The 16248-nt window shown below is 42.7% G+C and overlaps 1 protein-coding gene across 1 annotated transcript in view; it reads left to right on the top strand.

The window, feature by feature from the left end:
• Nucleotides 1-16248, top strand: part of T265_02573 (hypothetical protein) — a gene marked incomplete at both ends in the record, with an annotated part of 81445 nt that overhangs the window by 13987 nt on the left and 51210 nt on the right. Inside the window, 4 exons of the mRNA XM_009166852.1 lie at nucleotides 6775-6902; nucleotides 8543-8686; nucleotides 10994-11138; nucleotides 12013-12182. Of these exons, the coding sequence (XP_009165116.1) occupies nucleotides 6775-6902; nucleotides 8543-8686; nucleotides 10994-11138; nucleotides 12013-12182 (587 nt within the window). The remainder of the gene's footprint in view (nucleotides 1-6774; nucleotides 6903-8542; nucleotides 8687-10993; nucleotides 11139-12012; nucleotides 12183-16248) is intronic.

Below are 16248 nucleotides of genomic sequence, written 5' to 3'. Positions count from 1 at the left end.
TACCAAGCGCTTTGAAATAATAACCGCAAAACATCAGTAATGTTTTCATAACTGTTGTCTTTAGCCCCGAGTCAAGTTATCTTACGCGTAAAAGTTTTACAGCTTTCCCTGACCCTTTATGCAATCCTTGGTATTCAATTTTTTCCAGGCCCCATAGTTCTATGATCTTCAGTGTGGTAAATAGGGTTTATTGGCTGAACGGATGTCGAACATTACGGACACTGCAGCAAGGGAGCGCAACTATATAGGCCTGAAAGATGAACCGCAGTCATGCCACATGTTCCAACACGTACCCACGAACAGATAAGTGTGAATCAGCTGTTTATTTGGTCCATCCGATTCATCAGTGAAGTGTAGAATTTGACCATCACTTCGGATGATCTCATCGACCAATCTGATCCTGGAACGTACCGACGCGGAATATACATACGAATAACCACCAATGGAACAACTTTTCCTTCCTAGTTGCCCAGCTTCCTCTTGTTGTACACGTTTCTGTTTTCTTCCTTCGTGTTAGCTCACCATCCGCGAGTAACTAATTGCTGTTGTTGGACAGTTCGATGATTAGCCCGGCACCAGCCCGCCAGACTGCCTTCAAATCTGAGAGCTCTAAGCCCATTATCAGTTTTATTTACTTATAGCCTTTGGCAGTCACAATGAAGACAGTAATTCTCTACAGACACTTATCCACTCAAGTATAAGTGAGCTATTGTGCGGTGTGTTTGAAATAGTTTTCGTCTATCCAATCAGTGAACCACATGATCAGAACACCACTACTAATTGGTGGGATTGTTGCATTTTTGGTTGCTAGTTATTTCGCTTTACATGTATTACGACCAACAAGCGTGTACAAACTGCCAATTTTTCACTGTAACTTTTTAATTCAAACAGTTTGTCCTGCGATAACCTACAATAAAGATATTCCTTATACTGATACATGCTAACCATCGTGCAGTTAAAACTGAATTGAGATGAAACATTTTCACCTCTCAAACAGTTTCCCAATATATTTTTGATAGAACTGAAGCTCTTGGATGTTGGACCGCGACTCTGAGTGACAGCATTTGATGCTCTAATTTATTATGGCAATTCATTGTGCACCCTTGCTTCTCATTTCAGAACTCGGAGATTTCGAAAGAGTGGAAACAAAGACCATGTATGTTCGTTATGGAGATTCTGTTATGTTGAGATGCAATGTACCCCTGGGCTATCCTCCACCGGTAGTCACATGGCAAACCAAGAAGTATTCCCAAATTCAGTATATTAAGGAGACAAACCGGAGAGCAACGGATATTAACGGTAAGTAGTCGTGCTATCCCACTCAACTAGCAACAATCAAGTGACTGACACACCTTTTAGGAAACTCGTGTGCGTCTGATTTGTAAAAAAAATCGTTCAATTGTAGCACCATTTTGGTGCTTAACTGCCACGCCACCAAAAAGAAGCACGAGAGCTGGAATACTGCCAGGTTCTTTAAGCCTAGACGTGGGAAGTCGAAGGGCAGAGGTCGGGTTTAAACCACGGACCTTCCGGTCAGTGAATTCGTACTCTAACCATTGAGCCATCTTACGTCTGATTAATTTGTTTGATTGATTAAACCCAACTGTCGCTTCCAGCCCCCATTCATATATGAATTATTCACCTACCACGATAAATTTCGGAAGGAAATTTTTCAAAAAATATCTTCATTGTAGCCCTTTACTGAATAGAGCATCTGACAGAGTCATGCTGGAAATATATAGGCACTCAGAAATGGCTCTTTAGCGTTCCCATTATTCCCAGCGAAATTAACGTAATCAATGATCACTTCGCAGTGATAGTGGTGTCACGTGTAGTTACCTGGAATTTCATCCACGAACCCTCGAAATATTCGTCTTCTGAAACACGACATACCTTTGTGAAAAAAGACCAAAAGAAGTAACAGGAAGATCACGGAAAAGAATAAAATGTATCGGAGTTTCTTGAATTCTTAAACCGTGAGTTATCTTGTTGTTATATCAGCCTGCAGATTCTTCCAAAACTTATAGTTTGAGCAGTACATCAAAAAGTTATGGTTTACTTCTTAGTCAAGTCTTACCACTTGACCAGAAACCCCGCATATGTAAAGATTTGAATGGTGTGAACAAAACAGTACCATACAGGCTCCCCTTAACAATGAAGATTTTTCCCAACCAGGGAAGAGTTTATCTCGTTCTATGTTGTTTCAAGGGAGAAGTTGAAAAGCCCATATGTACTGGTCTGTCTTCAGATTTACGGCTGATTGCAGATAGCCAAAAAATGGCTAAACTTTTGAGTGATATTATGAGTGAAAATTTTTGACTTACTCAATAAAATATGACTTAAAACGATGAACCCATTAAGAAACTTTATTGCCGTAGAATAATAGCAAATTTTCGCATAGGACAAATTCCACTTTGTATTAAATTAATATTTTGGCGCAAATTTGTACATCCGCCGTTGCCTATCACAGGTTTGTGCGATTTTTCATTGTTCAGTCGCCTATTGCAATTCAGTTTATGTTGGATTATGTACTGACCTTTTACTGCATCGGCCAGTTGGTCCGAGAACTTTCCACACTGAGTGCTATTCAATTGACCTCCAAATCTATGAAAATCAAATAGGTTGAATACTTTTTGGGCAGAAAACAATTGAATATTTTAGATTTTAGGTAGACAATCGGAGACACAAAGGCTAGCTAACTGTTGGCCTCGTCGGCGGGGTTGAGAATTCGAAATGAGCACCTTTTGAGTGTCCTTAAAAATATTTTAAAAAATTCCTTGCCACACTTTCTGGCACCTGATACAAGCCTCCTAACATGTTTTCGAAAATCAGTGACAACAATTTTCATCCATCTCCAAGTTCTTCCACACTGGCACCATCAAACATTCTGACGAAAGCTGCGACGAATTCTTGGAAACCCGTTATCCGACTGGCAGAAACAGCCCCCTAGTCACCATTTGTGCTCGCTTTAGCGTATCTACACATATTCCTGTTCCTATCTTTACTGAGGACCGAAAAAACACGGAAAGCGAATTTAGTCTGTGCATTCCATAAGATCATGAACACCACAAGCTCACTCCAACTGCATTTCGTCTTCGTTTCCAATTAAACCGCCCTGAACCAGTTGAGGCGAAAACCATTTCAGGGAACGGCAATAAGATGGGCATAAGAGTGTCACTCGATGGCGCAACAGCAGGGCAGCAGCGTCACCGACCGATTTTACATAAATATTGGCCGTTACATCGGAGGGTTTGGTGCTATGGAACGGAATAACTGAAACTAACCGTATCCGCAGATCTAACAAATAAACGACGGTGAAAAATTGCGGCGAATCTCTTAATGAATTAACATTTTTGTCGCCCAGTGATATAGTATCAAGATATTGTAAAAATTAGCTTACTCTGGAACAACCGTCGAATCCAATTCAGACGGTCGTAGCTTGTCGCGCCCTGATAGATCATCTAATCGATAACAGAATATGGTATTTCTCCCAAGATATCTCTTCCGGGAAGACACTACAGCATATCCCGACATCCTCTGATGAATTACTTTGCAACACACTGTATTTCGTGCGTGTGCAATAAAGACAACTGGTTTTGCCAACGATTCCTTGAAACCTGAGATCTAACATTTTGAATTTTTATCCTGAGCTTGACATCATGAGGTAATAGACAAAGCTGAAGAACTGTTATCTAACCGATCTTTTCACAAGCGAAAAGTACAAGGCAGACAGTAATGCAGAGGAATCTCGGCATTAAAAACCGGAACAACTGTTTGTGTGCTGTATTACGCAACTCCGGAGAATTAGTGTTATGACTGGGCTTTTGCTCGATGGAGTACATTCATTCGTAGTCAAAACGGACCGTTAGTCCTATTTCCAACTTAGCTGATTAGATGTCTGTTTGTTATTCTGGTGTACCTTTGTCAGGTGAGTGACCAGAAGATCCAAGACGCGCTAAAAAGACAGCTGGAGTCCATGAATTCTTACTGAAAATAATCTGTAATAATCCAAAAGCCATCAGTCATCAGAGTGAATGGAACTTTAATTTTGATTGATAAATCATTGTGTTGCGGATTTAGGACGGTTTCGATCATAAAATAGTGATTTCTAACGGGTACCACTTATCTTAATAGGCTTAGAAGAGTTCAGCGAGTTTATCAAGAAAACGGCTTGTTCACCTGTTACATGGATCCAAACAGTGTTCAAAGACCAGAGCACTGTACATCTGTATTAGATCCTTGTCCCAAAATGATCACTAGAATTTACAAAGGTAACCTAACCTCGGCTTCACTTCCGGGATGTCCTCTGCTTGCCGGCCGTTGCCAATGTCGTCAACACTTCAATGCAGCCAACTCTCCTTCTTTTCCGTTCAGCTCGACAACCGCCCGGTTGCATGTTGCTTGTTTGAGTAAAGAGAGCTCCAAGCCTTCACCAATCTTCCAAAATTTTGGACAACACTACAAATGAACCGGAATTCCTGCTTATAAGGAAGCGTTTCTCCGGAAACTTTGTTTTTCAATGATTCACTTGGATTGTTTATACTACACAAAACCATAAGGAACATGGATGAAATCTTCTGTAACAGAAACAACGAAGGGCCTTTGGGTTTATAAAAATGTTACCATTACTCAGTAGATTGACTCCAAGCTTACTAATCAGCTGATCGTCTAATCAGATTGTCCGTTAAAATGCGTCAGTCCTACAAATAAAAACAATTCGTTACTCTTTCTCTCTGCCAAATTTGCTTGTACGTTCAAAATCGATAATGCTTCGGTCGGTAGGTCCCATGTTTGGAAAAACAATGGATAAATTATCAGAGCCAGATGAAACTATTCTGAGGGACAGATCCAGCGAGCTCTATTTTATTAGATCACCTACAAGCAAATCCGAAGGGAGACAGTGATAAGTAGTGTCATACTTGGGAATTTAATGTGGAGGTGGACTAAACATCGGGAAGAGGAACAGTATGTATAACCCCTTAAGACCGTAAATGTCCCCTCTCTACCTCCCCCAAAGTAGCATATAAAAATGACTCCAAGGTAAATAGAAGCAACGGTGAGTTATGCAACCTGCAACGACCGAGGAGGGGAAAAATCTCATGGAATAGAAATAGTGCTTGAAGCTTTTATAGTATTTCACCAAAAACATGCTTTTCTATCACTATGTTGGCTGAATACGGCCAGATAGTTTGAGTGCACCTTACTAGACGAGTTGGTCATTGGTATCCTCGTTTAACGGAGAAACCTCAAGCTGCCTGAACTCGATGGTTGGTTTTTCTACTTTAGTCGGAATGAGGTGTGCTTGAAAGAGTTTCATAGTTTCAACGATTACAACTTGAGCAAGGGCAACCCTCTTATTAAATCCTAGTAAATCTTTTCTTTTGGTATTGAAAACCTCACAGGTTACTTGGCTCAAATACATTTATACCTCTTGTGCAGACTGTCTCCAGATAAAACTTCCATGACTTTGTCCCAAAAGTTTTGTTTAATCATCGTAGTTAGGAACGAGCCCTCTCTCAAAACAAAGCAATATTGCCTGATCGTTCTAGGTACTATCCGCAAAGCGGGATAACAGTTCTATCGCTTCGAAAGGTACCTCGTTGTTAACTCCTAATTACATAGCGCAATACCAGTAGTAGTTTGTAAGCGTTCTTCTACTGGAAAGGACTCCCCATAGACTGCTGGAATCACCACTGTGTTTCAGGTTAGTCGTTTTCCATTTCTCATGCTGCCTTGACTGTTCTGCTTAAGGTCCCCTCCTAATTATTGGAGGGTCTACCACAGCACTAAAGCGAAATTCCGCCATCATTGTTCCACTGATTTCGAGTGAAATGTTCTGTTTATTAAGTTAGTTTGGATGAGTTGAACTGTTTATTCTGAGGACACGTTTTCTGGCTTGCTGGAAATGTTGGAAAAAATATCCATGCATATAAACAAAATTATACACGCAGAACAGTGGGTTTCAGGGATATCACTAAAATTTACCCAGTGGTTCTTCTTCTGTTCTAATAATCGTTAGTCTCCTCCAAACCAAAACCACGGGTGCATTGCACTGACAAGGCCATCAGACTTATCACCACGCCACACGACGTGACTGGACAGAACACTCCATCACTTCAATATATCGTCACCATTAAAAGCTCGCCGCAGACAAGCTATTGTAACTGGGCCCTGAGTAGGGACGTGAAATTCACAGTAACCTAGCATTTAGGCTCATCCCCCATTGTCACAGAAATGTAACTCGGCTTGGGATGTGAAAATATCACTTTGAAGGTTAACATCAGAAGGGCCAGAACTCATTGGGTGACTCTCTAAAAGGCAGCCTAGAAACGGACGTCTCTGCGGTGCTGCATGCTGTGGATGAACCCTACTGAACAGCGAAAATGTTTACGCTACTTACAAACATTAAGTAACTTGTTCAGAAGACAAGTTGTGGCGGAACTTCAAGGCTCGTAGGGATCGCACTGTTGATGGTACCGCAAAGGATAAAACGGTCATCCCCTTCTCAAGACGGACTCAAAAGGTTTATTCCGTTGGTAGTCTTTTCTGAGAGGAAGTGATGTAGAGATCCAGGCTGTAATAGGGATGATTTCTCCTTAGAGCTGGTCTTTCTGGATATCAACTGAGGTCGTAGACTGATTTTCAAGTTCTGTGTGCACTTCGAATTCGTCGTGCATGTTATAATCCAGAAGTGAGGAAAGGTAATACGATATAGTATACGGAGTGACTGCGTTACCCTGTATGTGACCCTTATCAATTTTTTTACGAATTTAGGCTATCTGTACATTGCTGCGGCAATAGAAGAAGACCACGACACGCTGTACACATGTGTGGCCAATAATGAGGTGACACGCTACCAGACAAATGGACCATCGTACCTAATCAAAGTATTTGGAACTCAGGTTTGTTTTCCATGCCGTTTTTCTTAAAGAAGCTTTTACGTTTTTATAGTTAAACTATAGGATGTGCGATACACTCATTTGCAAATCAATTTGGTTTTCACGAGAGATTCTCGAAAACAGTCCAACTTGGGTTCAAGTAGAACATAAGGTTGACGGAAACTCGGGGACTGCGCCTACCTGATGAGCCCCAAGAAGGGTGAACCTGGTCGTGGGCTATCGAAGAGTTTTCAGCAACCTTGTGGGTAGTTTCCTTTGTGAAAATATAGGATGGGTGCTTATGAACTGTCACGTGGGTAGTTTCTTTGTGAAAATATAGGATGGGTGCTTATGAACTGTCACGCCAATAGAATTTATAATTGCCCTGAAAACTGCCAGGTTGTCGGTATACAGACAACGTTGTTTGTCAACAGAAAGATAGGCTAAGGACAATGATGAATTCAGTGTATAATCAGTAATCTGGTTCAGCCAAACCACTCAGGTCAACACCGCTCTTCAGAAGTGTAATGATGAGCTAAATGAAAAATATTCATTTTACTAGTTGAGATCGCCTTAAAGTCCTATGGACTCTGAGTTACCAATCCTACTTTAGGCTCTTGGATCAAACTTAAAACCAGTCAGACAATCTTCATTCTACATCACGGTGGTTATGTTGGTACAAATGAATGTAAAACCGGTTCAATGCGCTGCATGCTGCAGTAAATTTAGTTTTGGTTTCTACTGCTTGCGTTTTAGAGCCGAAAATTACTACGGATACGAAGAATCTAGAATGTCGACCATTAGGGCGAGAATGCCGTTGACAACGTTTCTGTTTGACATCTTTTTTGCTCTCCTACTGCCAGTACTCAAATTTCGTTTTCTACTACCAAAGCGATATTTTTTGCCTAGTCAGACTGCTTGTAAAGCACGTTCATTTGATTTCATTTCGTTCGCGTTCCTGTGAGTTGTAACACCTTCCAGTTGCTTTAGTGTGAAACGCTGGTGCAATACAGTCATAAGATGAAGTATATCAAGCTTGACACTAGTGCTTGATGTGATCGCTTTGGTTATGAATGAGGCAACTACATCACTAAGCCGTTTCTTTAAAAACCGATGGAAGGCAGGTGGTTCTATTCCACGAACAATTCACCAATTCGCGGTAGAATCAGCCTACAACTACTCCCTCTCCGCAGGAGCGACTCAACTAGAAAAGACACTGCTTCCGGCAAAGTGTGAATATACGCACGATTTAATAAGAAGGAGGTCCTCTGGCAGGTCACTTATCTCCATTCCAAGTGGTTCTTCCCTTACGAGAACACTGGCTACGACCGGCTTACTCAGTTCAAATGACAGTGCTCATTGATTGCTAATAAAAACAATGCATCACACCAAGCAAGCCGAGGGTTGTTGATCAAAATTACTGAGTTTTGAAATGTTTGAGTGCGGGGGTGCGTGAAAGTAACAAAGTTCAAAAATATAACAACATGGAGGTTCCTGATGTTGCTTGTCCCGCAGTACACTCAAAGTAAATGTAACTCATATCCGCATCCTCGTGTACCATTTATGGTTTGTGGAAATACTGATATGAATAAAAGTGCCGCGGGTCACATGGTAATCTAATCTTCGGCTCACATATTCGATTTTGTACGGTTTTGTGTTTCCAGACAAACTACCCGGTAAAGCCACTATACAACACCCCGAGGACTGAGGTGGTCACTGCAGGAGACATACTACGATTAAAGTGTATATTTGCTGGCTATCCGCCGCCCCAGTATACTTGGTACAAGGATGGCAAAGAGCCGATTGAGGTGAGTTCATCATATTCTGTATGGAAATTCACCTAAACACAAATAGCACTGGAAAATCAAAGGTTCTATTCCTACTTGATCGGGATTACTCTATTTGTATGCATTGAAGTCAAGCCCCATTGTCAGTCGATGGGCCGATCTTGTAATGGGACAATGACGGATAGTCGATCCCTGGCCCATTGACCGAGCAGATTCAAAATAGGTGTTTACTATCATCACATCTTCCAGGTTAACTGAGTGGTTCGTAAAGCATTTCACCAAGATCTTTCGGTAGAATTCATTCACGTAAAAACTGCCAGGGTTTCCTTGATATGAAACACATGCACACACATGGGCATAGTGCACTTACTCCACTCACATGCTGAAGAATTAGTACGCAGAGGTCATGAGCTACAGAATGGAACAGTTTGTTTCAGTCGTTCAGAGGTTCATAAGACCTGGAACATTCGGTGTGGCGCTCCCTGACAGCCTAACCAACTTTTATATTGAGACTTGTTCCTGTAACTAAGCCTCTAAGTGAAACTTGGAAGCAATTCACAGCTGTTTTGTCCGCATTAGGATCCGTGAGTAGTGCGCATCTAAGGAACCTTCAGGGCGTTTCGAATAGAGGTTAGAATAATTCACAAGTCATCCTGAGAAGTCGTCGCTCGCGTGAACACGCGATGTATGTTTCGTGATTGAGGGAAGATTGGAGAAGCGTACTGTCTAGTTGTCTCACCTACCCTGCTGACCAGTCAATCGTAGCCGAACGGTTAAGTTTCCAAACTGGAAGGGTGTGGGTAATGACATGCCTGGTATTCCATAGATGCTTCAACAGTGCAACTTAGCATCGATGGCTATTCCCGAAATGGATCACAAAATCCGTCCACAAGCAAGCCCCATCGGGTGAAAATAAAAAAAACTCTGTCACTATCAGACTATGCTATCTATACTGTTTATCTCTTAATCCCTGAAAATCACCGAGCTCCGTCCCCGATTTCTTCTACATGTCCGACTTCGAATCTCTATTGGCCTTCAATGATGTAATGAACTGGAGACTGACCGATATTCAGGAAGATAATTGTATTTTGTCAAACGACCCATCGAAAATAAATCACCACAGATCCATTTAATCACAATGCAGACTGTCACGTGTACACCATAGAAGGCTGTTTGATGCGACATGTTTCCCGCGAATGTCGTCTGCTGTCTAATACTAAGTTTTCCAGATAAGTATATGAGGATAGCCATCATCAGAAAACCTCATGTTAGAGTTCTGTGGCCAGCGCTCCCCGCGCCACTTCGAAATACACATATTTGCTTTCAGGCTTTGCAAATTTCATCTTAAAAGGGATCGAAGCACCTTGGTGTTAGCGTCCTGTACATATTATCCGCCCAAGATTTGGACTAGCTTACGATTTATTCAGTAGAAAGAGAATTCGTTTAACGATAGTATTGAGCTTACCTATAACATTGTGTTGAGGTCAACTACCTCAGGAGCATAGTTTATGGATGCCAAGGTAGGTCTCCTTGGCTCTCTCATCCTTCTCTTCAAAAATTACATCATGATTTGAGTCAAAATAACGTTGGCTTATTGCACTGCCGGTTTCTTTATTTTTTTCGTCTGGCAGCCTCTTACACCACTCATACAATTTCGTTGTAGCTTTTGCACGTACATCTTTCACAAGTTCTAAAGGATGAATTATGCTACAAACTGATGTTCTATAAACTGAACAGTTACTGGTAGCCTCTTCGTTGTTCAGATGACAGCGAAACATGTTGGTTGCTTACTTGATTTACTTTGAGTCCTAGATGTTCAAAAGAGTTTGAATTTAGAGGCATGATGAGGTTGAACCAAGGTAGGGGAAGCCTCAATTATCTTGCGATAAGTAACTCAAAAAGCCGCTAGCCCATGCATTATATTTATTTATTATCATTTCCTGTTATCTGCTGTTGTTCGGGTAATTATTTATTTGCCTTTTTATTATTTATTGGAAAGCTTGTTTGCCTGTTTAGGCTACAGAGCATTAGACTTACTGCTTGCTTTCGTCGAATCAACCAGATACGGATTGCGAACGGAAAGATTCTTCAGCATGTCACCTGCACAACAGTCGACCTTCTGCGGTTAATCAGTCTGATTATTCTCACCAAATTAAAACCTTGCGTTTGAACAATAGGCTTGACGAGTTTAGATGCACCATCTCTCTAGCTGGTGCGCTGCTCTAACCGGAGTGGTCCAAAAGTATGAAATTACTAGCGAATGCAACAATGCCACTGTATGTATCACATCTGGTACGTTTTGTTTTCTCAAACTTTTTTCTCATACAGCTACCGAATGTAAACGTGAAAAATTTGGGAACAATGCTGGAGATCAACCCAGTTTCGGTGGAAGCTGCTGGAGAATACCGTTGTCAGGTTACAAACGAGCAGACCCGTGTAACCGGGAACATGCAATACACTGTCCGAGTTCATGGTAGGTTCATGATGCGTGTGAAACCGAACGCGTCCGCGTTTATTAACCCATAGTTTTGCATTGCTACGTACCTCCAATAATTGTGCACAAACTTATTGCTTTATGAAAATATACTGCGATATCTCGAATATCGTTCCAACTGAATCATGAGGCGGCCTGTGTGCAGCACACTCAGTTGTAGGAGAAGAGATTCAGTTGAGTCTCTCGTGAAAACCAAATTGATTTTCAAACGAGTTTATTTCTCGAAAACTTATTCTCTATTTTTTTGTTCGAGTTCTGGCATCTGCTTGAATCTCTGTGGACTTTCATTTGGGTTGCAAGAGGAAGCGCGATTCCAAAATTTTTCAATCCGAACATTTATTAGCCAATCGTGGCTGATGTTTGCCTCTAATCATAAATTAGGTGGCTGTTTCAAAAGCAAAAACTGTTTAAAACCACTCGGCGAGGAATACGTGTCGCTCAATCATAAAGTCGGTGCTGACACTGGTCCCTCCACTATTGAGAAAGGAAGATACCGAATTCTTCTCTATCTTTTTCGATAGGGGCGTAAGGCCTACCGTATGCTAACTCCATTTTTTTCTTTCAACTGCTTGCTGGTACTGTCTTCCTTTGTTATTGGTTGATAGTCACGCATCGGTACTTGCTACATGTGTATTGCATTGTTTCGATGGTACTGCCGACGGTAGTGACAACAGATCGCTGTCAAGACGTAGATGTTTGTTAAATTTGCAATGAGTCCCAACAAAAGCCTCTCTTACTACCCAACGGTCTTTTGAGTTCATTGTCTAGTCAGAAATGCCACAAACATGTTTGCGCATCCTAGACTCAATAAGTTTCCATGTTTGCAACATTGGTCTTTCATTTTACCTTTCAGTAAGGCCAACATTTGTGGACAAGCCCCAGGACACAACAGTTCCGGTGAATGGTTCAGTGATTTTCACATGTACTGCTACTGGTGATCCGGCTCCACAAATCCGTTGGACAGTGAACGGTCAAGACCCTTCCGCCTATTTGGATGGTGTTCGGAAAACGCTACAAGGAAATGTGAGAAACAAATTAAATTTTTCTATTGTTAAGCCCAAGTAAATTTCAGAGACATGGAATTCGTTCTCATGAAATGTGCTATCACTTCAGCTGACTTATATTGGATGAAGCACGGCCTCGTAGGCTTTGTATATGCAATAAAATTAGCTGAAGCGTCCGACACCATCACTATCCTTAGTCCAAAATACACAAAACACTTGCAAAAGTAGGGCAGGAATTTACTGAGCTTCTCTTCGCTGCGGCGTTTCCTCGGTACCCTCAGCCAAGAGCAACTTTGCATCTCCGAGTTCCATTCGACTGTCTTCACGCTGCTGTGTAGGAAAAGAACAACAGTATCTCTCCTGGGAAATTTTTTTCACGCTAGAAATCCGTTAAATCTCTCGGCGCATACTGACCCCCAACACTGAACACTCCACATAAATTTTCCCGTAAGACTGAATTACTAACTGTACGGTAGTAGATAAAATCGAATATTCAAAGTTGATCTCTGGTCCTTTGGTGGCGCTTATCTGTTATCAGGATACGGCCATCTGTAAATCACAGATGAGATTAAATTTATCAAACATCACTTTCATACTATCATTTATTTTTGAAGAGCATGGTCACAAACATAAAAAGTGAATGCAAGCGATGAATACGAAAGAGTAACAGGATAATATGGGAGAAAAGAGAGAAACGTCTCATTCGAAATCATGCCAAGGACAGTGCCAGTCTGATGAGGTGAATCCCAAAGTGTGTAAAGATTTTGGAATGGGAACACGCGTCTAAGGACCAACAACCAAAGAAAGGACAAACAATGGTGAATGCTCTTCAAGGCGCAGTGTGCGCTAGCACAGTCAAGACTCGCACATCAGGCACAAAGTGACCGTCATACTGGGTCTGGTGTGAGATTAAATGGCAAAAATGTACCTTCAACGCCATGTGCCACGCATAAAAGTGTCATAAGTACGCAGGGAGCCCACAATGGCAAGCAAACACAAGTCACTGACTGCGACCTTAGGAAGTCCCAGTCCAATAACAGCCTTAGCGGATTGAGGAAAGCAGATCCCTCGATAAGAGATGATCATCGGTTGGTGAACCAAAAAGTCGATATCACAACCGATGGCATGTAGGGCTGAGATTATGGCGAGGGAATGTTCATCAGCACCATACTTCTTCTTCTTCTCATTCCACACTATCTCTCCACGCCCATCCGAGACTATGCTAACGTCTATTACGGTTGCACGGCGATCTCGAACAGCGATTAGGTCAGGTTTGATGAACGACGTAGAAGTAGGGGCTCTCAAATCCTCGAAGACGGTGTGCCCCAGTCGACGGAGACGTTTTGCAAGTTCCCTTGCAACCCGATTATGACGAGCACATCTGGCATCATGCGTGATCCAGCAGGATTGCAAAATATGCACCAAACTCTCTGGTTGGCCACAGTTTCCACGACATAAGATCGTCTGGCCACCATGACCATGCCGAGCGCTTCTAACTCTCGTCCTAAGCAGGTTGCATCGGAGCTGGATACCCCGGATAAATATCCGTGGAAACACTCGTTCTGGGAATACGAGCCATCGATTCGAGAGAGGCGAAGTGACCAACTCTCGTAAACCGCGACCGTCAGCGCTGTTGTGCAGACTTTCACCCCAAGCAACCACCAGCCCCTCCTTGGTGTTTACGCATGCTCCATGGACTCGGATCGGAAGGCTGAGATCCCGAACAATTTTGCCAAATGCGGAATCGAGAAACCGTTGTTTCGGAAATGTTCGTACATAGATCTACTGTTTGTTTTTAAGCCTTGCCAAAACGAACGCCTAGATATTTTCTTTGACCCTCTCAGCTTCATGAAAACCACTATAGCCAACCCATAGTTAGCTGTGCAATATTCGAGAGCGAACAAGTTACATTTTCAAAAATCTATGGGTTGCACAAATAGGAAATCGATACATTTACACTTCGATGAGAAGATTGGCTTCACTGAACTTTGCTGCTCTTGTCATTAAAAATGGCGTCATACCAGTTAGACGGGATGTTACTAAAACCAGATCTCACGAATCATTCCAGTGAACTTGTTTCGAATTCTTACGTGTGATTTGGACAAGGGAATAGTAGATGCCATGTGACATAAGTTTGATCAGTTTGCCTCACCCATCTCACTTCCCTGAACCCGAGCCACACTCACAGCTATACTATTGAAAGGAAGAAGACCTTTGCTTCAAATTCATTCATTAGAAAGTGCCAACTGAAAAGTTACAGACCAATGGACAGGGAAGCAAAACTCTCATATGCATCTTGTTGACAAAAACTGGATATCCATCCTCTCTTTGAACGCGTCTTCCTGAACTTTTCTGGATATTTATCGACCGTTGCTCAAATCCAAGCAAATACTACAAAGCGAATCCACAAGTTCCGTGACAGATCTCACTTTTCAAGAGACGCAAAACGGATTTATGAGATGAGAAAACACTCGCATACCTCCCCCATCAGTAGTATCACCGTTGCACTATGTCCGATCATCAAGGGTCAGGCTTAAGGTTTTTAGTGTAGTCTTCACTTAGTTCACCATGGGCTATTATAGAGACCTAAACCATCGTTAGCACTCAAAATCTACCACACACTATCTCCTGTAGAAGTTTACCCTCTCACTCCCCAAAAAACTACAGCTTGACGAACAAGAAAACAACTGCCGTTGGGAAGTAGAAGTAGAAGAACATTTGCACTCTAACAAAGCTTGAGACTGCTTTATTACCCAGACTGTCCATTCTGACTGAAAGTCTGTTGCCTGATCATTTGCCGACAGTCCGCTGGAGTTCAAAACAGAAATTGCAAACGATGCAAATGAGTTTACGTATTCCAGTCACCCGACATGAAATGTACATCACGATGCGATCAGCTTTTTTTTGAGCCGGTGCAGATCTTGGTTGGGTGTGTTGTAATGAATCTCAACTTTCACTACTCTGAAATCCGAAGAGACTCACTTACTGCGTGGATGACCGATACTTCCTTTTTCCCGGATTCGTCATCATTGTCAGCTGTAATAACCACGTACTCGTCGAACTGTGGTTGTAGCTGCCACAGTATCGTTCACCGATGGTTTGGGGGGGAGGGGGAGGTAGCTGCGCGTTGCAGGCGGGGGCTGATAAATTGGTGCTCAAATCCAGCACTGTCAGTGGGCTGTCCAGTGGTGAGGGGGTTGAAAAAGGAGCTATGCACTAAAGGCTATAGCCTGGATGCACGAGCACCATTGAGGGCGCGACTGGGCCATATTTGACAATGTCTCTAGCCATTGATGTGACCCGTCTCGGGGTCCCCATCCAGGAAGACGGCAATGACCAGCGCAGCTAAGTTTGCTGGTAATGGCCTTCATACTTCGCTGCCAAGTTATTGGTTGACCGCCTCTGGTTGTGCGAAAAGAGCCCTTCAAGGAAGTCGGTGAACTGGCATACGCAGCACGTGGCCGAGCCAGAGCAACCTGTGCAGTGTGATCAGTTCATCTATCGAGGGTGAGTTATTTCTCCCGAATACCATTCGACGTACCTCAGCATTGCTGATCCGGTGTTCCCACCAGATTCGGGCAATGCTCCGAAGACATGGATGGTCAAACACTGAAAGTCTTTTGACGTCCTCGGCGCGCGGCGGCCAGGTTTCTGATCCATATAGTAATATGGAGCGCACCGCAGCATTGTAAACTCGACCCTTGACGGAGAAGTTGATGTCACGCCTACGCCACAGGTGATGTAGGTTCGCAAAAGCTGCTCTGGCCTTTCTAATCCGGATGGAAATATCATCTTTCGCGAGACCACCGGGAATGATACAGCTGCCCAGGTAAACAAATTTGTCTACTACCTCAATCGGTTCATCCGCAAGCATGAGGCTAGGGTTTGGGCCCACCCAATCTTGCAGTGGCACTTTACACTTTGCGGGTGTGAAGCGCATGCCGAACCGCGAGGCAGAATTATTTAGATTATTTAATATTGTTTGCATTACCACGGGGTCAGATCCCAGAAGAGCTATGTCGTCTGCGTACTCGATATCTGTGAGCGGAGGCCCAGGGAGCACTTCGACCCCACAGGCATTAGAG

This window comes from Opisthorchis viverrini (assembly GCF_000715545.1).
Source record: "Opisthorchis viverrini unplaced genomic scaffold opera_v5_31, whole genome shotgun sequence".
Taxonomy (NCBI): Eukaryota; Metazoa; Platyhelminthes; class Trematoda; order Opisthorchiida; family Opisthorchiidae; genus Opisthorchis; species Opisthorchis viverrini.
The sequence above is the reverse complement of the archived record's forward strand: the minus strand, read 5'-3'. Positions and strand labels throughout refer to the sequence as shown.